Source organism: Lutra lutra, chromosome 12, assembly GCF_902655055.1.
Source record: "Lutra lutra chromosome 12, mLutLut1.2, whole genome shotgun sequence".
NCBI classification, from domain to species: Eukaryota; Metazoa; Chordata; class Mammalia; order Carnivora; family Mustelidae; genus Lutra; species Lutra lutra.
In genome coordinates this window covers 73,557,942-73,563,941 of record NC_062289.1, presented here as the reverse complement: position 1 = coordinate 73,563,941, position 6,000 = coordinate 73,557,942, and the positions used below count along the sequence as shown (strand labels likewise).

Here is a 6,000-nt window from a genome sequence, read left to right as displayed (position 1 = left end):
ATATATAAATATATATATTTATATATATATAAAATATAAAATATAAAATAAATAAATATATATTTTAAATATATAATGTATATATATATATATATTTTGCTTCTTTTGAACAAATCACAAGACCTGTGAATCCTGGGCCCACATTCCCCAGAGCAACAATGTGTGGTAATAACCCTCTGGATGGGCCATGTGTTCCTAGACCACCACTCCCAAGGGTATTCCTGCCTGAGGCCCCTTTGCCATTTACCATCTCGTTGCTAGTTATTTTTGCTTGCACCTGGCCCACCTCACTCAGTCACATTCCCGGCTGGGCCCCTGGAGCATTGTTTGAGTTTGTGACTCCTGGTTGGGTGGCCATTGCAAATCAGGGACAGGTTGAAGCAGGGTTTAAACCACTGATGAATCGGGGCCCAGATTGGCCTTCTGCCTCAAGGCTCAAAGTAGACATAGATTGATGGTATAACTTCAAAGGCGGAAGAGACACTTCTAAGAGTTTTGAACGAACTGCCGCTACTCGTCTGTATAACATCTATTGTACCTTTCAAGAGAATCATACGATGTTTAAATACAATAAATGAAAGTTTCCAGAAATAGATATAAATACTGTGGAAGAATGCTAGCAAGTCTTAAATTTGAATCACCTTAAAGAGGCAAGACGAGATTCAAACTCTTAGAATTACATGGTAAAATAAAGAGTACTTTATCATCACCCTTTATGATTTCTGTGTCCTGTATAGTAATAAACGTTTGCAGAAGGAGGGAAGGAGGGAAGAAAGGAAGAAAACTCCCTGACTGCAGGGATTGGCTCATCCAGTTTTTTTTTTTTAATTTAGTTTTTATTTGTAAATGATTAGAAGAAGCTGCAAAAGTCGTATGGAGAGGTCCTGTATTAGATGTTCCTAATGCTAGCATCTAACAAAACTCTCAGCCAATCCCTTTTCTTATTCCAGTGGCACATATTAGATGTTCAATAAAGTTTATTAAATGAATTCATTTGCATATAGAAAATGAATGTGATTTAGCAGGCTACTCTCTTTTATTTTATTTCCCTTGAATAGGTAGTATTTGCACATAGAGCTAATTAAATAAGTACAAAGGGGAGACAGGAAAAAATAGGTCTCCCTCCTTTACCAGCTTCCCAGTCACCCAGATGTATTTCCAGAGGCCACTGTTTATCCATTTCTTTCTTTCTTCCTTTCTTCTTATTTATTTATTTATTTATTTATTTATTATTTTAAAAAAAGACTTTATTTATTTGACAGAGAGAGAGAGATCACAAGTAGGCAGAGAGGCAGGCAGAGAGAGAGGGAGAAGCAGCTCCCCGCTGAGCAGAGAGCCCAATGTGGGGCTCCATCCCAGGACCCTGAGATCATGACCTGAGCCGAAGGCAGGAGGCTTATCCCACTGAGCCACCCAGGCAACCCTCTTTCTTTCTTTCTTTTTTAAAAGATTTTATTTATTTATTTGACAGTGATCACAAATAGGCAGAGCAGCAGGCAGAAAGAGAGGGGGAAGCCGGCTCCCTGCTGAGCAGAGAGCCTGATGCGGGGCTGGATCCCAGGACCCTGGGATCATGACCAGAGCCTAAGGCAGAGGCTTTAACCCACTGAGCCACCCAGGCATCCCATCTCTTTCTTTCTTTTTTAAAAATTTTAATTTATTTATTTAATTGACAGAGAGCGAGAGACAGCGAGAGAAGGAACGCAAGCAGGGGCAATGGGGAAGGGAGAGGCTGGCTTCCCAGAGAGCAAGGAGCCTGATGGCAGCTTGATCCCAGGACCCTGGGATCATGACCTGAGCTGAAGGCAGATGCTTAATGACTGAGCTACCCAGGCACCCTATTTATCCATTTCTTATGTCTCCTTCCACACAGAGTTAATGTTTGCAAACCCTCACGTACCTGTTGTCTACTTACCCAGCCCTGTTCATTGTACTATAACACATGCACATTTCTTTCACTTAGCAGTACATATTGAAGATCATTCTATAGAAGTTCATAGAGTGCTTGTTTATTTTTTAAACGGCTATTGAATATGAGTCCTATATATTAACTGAATGTACCATAATTTATTTAACTAATTCCCTATTGATGGGCATGTTGGTTGTTTCTTATCTTTTACTATTAAAAACAAGACTGCCATGAATATCCATGTCTGTTTTTACTTAGCACAGACGGAGTCTCTTTAGGTACTAAAGGATATGTTTATGGATTTGAAATCCCTATACTTCCCTCTTTGGTCATATAAATAGAACATTGATGGTGGAACATTTCCCAAAGCTTTGTGGGGTTTTTGGCCTAAGTCAGTGAGATTTGCCAAAGGTCTGGCAGCTTTAACTGATTCTGATGCACCCGTTCTTCGTTATTTTCATCTGACCTGCGTCTGATCAGTAGAGAAAAGAACAAGATAAGTTACACTCAGGATGGCCTAACTAGGGATGAGCCATTTAAAATAATGAATGGGTTTGACTTCTCTTCACTCCTATCACTCGATCCAGTCCTTGCTCCTAGCCAATGGGTCTTATCTCTTATTTGAAGTTATTTCCTATCTCCCCTCACTGCCCATCAGATTTTGGTAAAACTTCATTACTCAGGGGCGCCTGGGTGGCTCAGTGGGTTAAGCCTCTGCCTTCGGCTCAGGTCATGATCCCGGGGTCCTGGGATCGAGCCCCACGTCGGGCTCTCTGCTCTGCGGGGAGCCTGCTTCCTCCTCTCTCTCTCTGCTTGCCTCTCTGCCTACTTGTGATCTCTGTCTGTCAAATAAATAAATAAAAAACACACAAAAAAAAACTTCATTACTCAGTAAGTATCTCCATTCCTAAACAACTTTACAATGGGTGAGAGATGAATTGTGTTACCTTTGTGCCGCTGGCCTGTGTTTTATTGACCATGTATTTCTTTAAACAGAGTTTTAAAAATTGAACTCGGTTTCATTTTGACCCTTGTCTGGGTTTTCGTTGCAGAGGGGAAGGACTGTTGCTCTTCTCCACATTCAGAATTTATTTTGGTCCCAAGAAGTCCAGTGCTCCTAAGCAGCTGTTAGTTAACAGGCTGCCCCAAATGTCTGAAAAATGGGAGGGATACAAAAATGATGAGCTTATCACTCATTCATTTAGTCATTAATTCATGCAACAAATATGTATTCAGTGCCTACTCTGGGCCAGGCAGCCTTGGCCTAAGTCAGTGACCGAGACAAGATCCTTGCCAATATAGAGTTTGCTCTCTGGCATGTGTGTATTTGGGGCGTGGAAGAGAGACAAAAATAAGTAAGCAAATCATTTAGTATGTTAGAAGGTGATAAATGCCACAGGGGTGGGGAGCGGGGGTCAGGTCAAGGAAGATTGGGATTTGGGGAGAGGGGGCACCCTGTCATTTTAAATATAGCAGCCTGGGTCCTGAGGGTGTGATATTTGAACTAAGCCTTCAAAGGGCAGAGAATAGCCTTACACAGTAATCTGCGTATGTATGTATGTGTGTGTGTGTTTTCATGAAAATACCACTAATGACTTTGAAATTCTTTAAACAACTGTATTGAGATATAATTGACAAACCATTAAATTCATCCTTTTACAGTGTATAATTCAGTGGGTTTTAGTATATTTACAGACTTGTGCAACCATCAGCATTATCTAATTCCAGAACATTTTCATCACCCCCAAAAGAAACCCGTTAGCAGTCACTACCCATTCCTGCCTCCCTCCAGCCTCAGTCAGGCAACCACTAATTTACTTTCTTTCTCTGTAGATTTGCCTATTCTGGACATTGCATCTAAATGGAATCATACACCATGTGGTCCTTTGTGACTGGCTTCTTTCACTGACCAAAAGTTCTCAAGGTGCATTCATATTGTAGCCCAGTACCAGTGCTTTGTTCCACTGTAGGGATATACTGTTTTTGTTGACTCGTTCATCAGTTGATGGTGACTTTGAATTTCAAATACTGTGAAGTGTCATAGGTGGGCTGTAGTAATGGACTTCCCCCTTAATGACTGGACTGTTCCATCTAGGGGGAGTTTCCTGAGCAGAAACTCTGGGTGGTCCAAATGTGGCAATGCAGATTAGTGGATTTTTTTCGAGTGTATTTTCTATTCCACATTTTGCAAACTTTTTTTCTACTTTAAAATGTAACCTTGGTAAATTGTTTACCCAAGACAATACTCATTGAGTTTTCTTTTCGTCTTTTTAGTATTTTGGGTGTGGTAGCAAATAGAAGCAGATCATCCTAACCAAATTATTTGCGGATATCTGAAGAAAGCCATTTTGCTGAGAGGAGGAAAAGTCCACGGAGGAAGTGGGAATTGAATCTCAATTTTGAGGGAAGAGTTTGATTTTCATAGGACTAGAAGAGGACGGAAAAGGCACGTTCCAAAGGGGGGCGGGGACTTGAAAAGTTTATCTCCTGGGCGACTGGGGGCCCCCTGGACCCTGGAGCATGTATTTGCTACTTTAAATTTGCAGCCATCATTCTGTGCATAAAGACTGATGGTATTGTAATACTCTGGCCTTCTGCACACGGAGAGACTCAAAGTTCCAGAACCCTCTTGGGCGGGTGTTTGAGTTACAGCTTCTGGGCTGCAGAAGGATGAAGTCCATCAGAATCCCATGGTTAAAAGGCTCCCACCTCCGCCCCCCAAGTTGAGTAACTGTCTTAGCGACACTGGGGCAAGAATCAGACGGGTCTCGAGAGGCAGGGCTGAGCTGCAACCGGCTGTGACCCGCGGGGGCATCTGCCATTCGATCCCAGAGGCGGGGGGTGAGGGTCGAAAGCCGGGTGCGGGCTCCCGGGAACTGTGGATTGGGGCCGCAGAGTCGGGAAGGACAAGGCCCTAACTACTGCACGGGACCAGGAGGCGTGGAGCCTCCAGAGAGAACGCAGTCGCCTGGCAGCAAGATGCTGTCCGGGTTCCCGCCGAACTCTGGCAACCGCGACGAGAAATGTCTGCCGCTGGGGGCGGAGCGCGGATGAAGGGGTGGGGCTACAGCGTGGGGGCGGAGCGAGGATGAGGGGGCGGGGTACAGATGAAGGGGGAGGGGCGGAGAGAGGCCAATGGGGCGGAGCAAGACGGTAGGCGGAGCGAGAACAATGGGGTGGAGCGCAGGCGGTCGTCGAGGGGCGGGGCTGGGACGAGGGGGCGGAGCGATCCGGGGGCGTGCCCGGCCTTCGGGCCGTCCCCCGCCGCGCCCGCCCCGCCTTCCCGCTCCCCCTCGGCGGCCGCGGCGGTCGAGTGCGGGGAGGGAGGGGAGAGCGGGTCACGACGTTGCCGGGGCGGGGATAACCCCTCACGTGGAGCAGATGAAAGGGCCGCGGCGCGACGGCCGGGGGAGCCGAGCCGAGCCTGCGACCCACAAAGCCGCCGCCGCCGCCGCCGCGATGGGGCTGTGAGGCGTCCGCCCGCGCTCGGTCCTCCGCCGGCCCGCGACTATGCCCGGCCGCGCCCGCCCTCCGCGCCCTCCCGCCGCAGGACCATGAGGCCGCGCTCGGGCGGGCGCCCAGGGGCCCCGGGCCGCCGCCGCCGCCGCCTCCGCCGCCGCCCCCGCGGCCCCCGCGGCCGCCGCCTGCCGCCGCCGCCGCCGCTGCCGCTGCTGCTCGGGCTGCTGCTGGCGGCCGCGGGGCCCGGCGCGGCGCGGGCCAAGGAGACGGCGTTTGTGGAGGTGGTGCTGTTCGAGTCGAGCCCGAGCGGCGACTACACCACCTACACCACCGGCCTCACGGGCCGCTTCTCGCGGGCCGGGGCCACGCTCAGCGCGGAGGGCGAGATCGTGCAGGTAGCTGCCCGCCGCCCGGGCCCCGCGCCGCCGCAGCCACAAGATGGCTCCGGGGGCTGCGCCCGCCGACCCCGCCGCGGGCTGGCGGGCGGGCGGGCGGGAGGGGCGGCGAGGAGGTCGGCTGCATCCCTCCCCGGCCGGCGGGCGGGACGCGGCCTCCAGGGCGCCGCAGCGGGGGGCGAGTGCACGTGGGGACTCTGTCTCCTGTGGGTCCGGGGGGCGGGAGGGGGACCCCGG

General features: G+C 49.4%; 1 protein-coding gene across 1 annotated transcript in view; it reads left to right on the top strand.

The window, feature by feature from the left end:
* Positions 1–5,221: 5,221 nt before the first annotated feature.
* Positions 5,222–6,000, top strand: part of ZNRF3 (zinc and ring finger 3) — a 158,870-nt gene continuing 158,091 nt past the window's right edge. Inside the window, exon 1 of the mRNA XM_047697347.1 lies at positions 5,222–5,763. Within this exon, the coding sequence (XP_047553303.1) occupies positions 5,464–5,763 (300 nt within the window). The 5' untranslated portion in view covers positions 5,222–5,463. The remainder of the gene's footprint in view (positions 5,764–6,000) is intronic.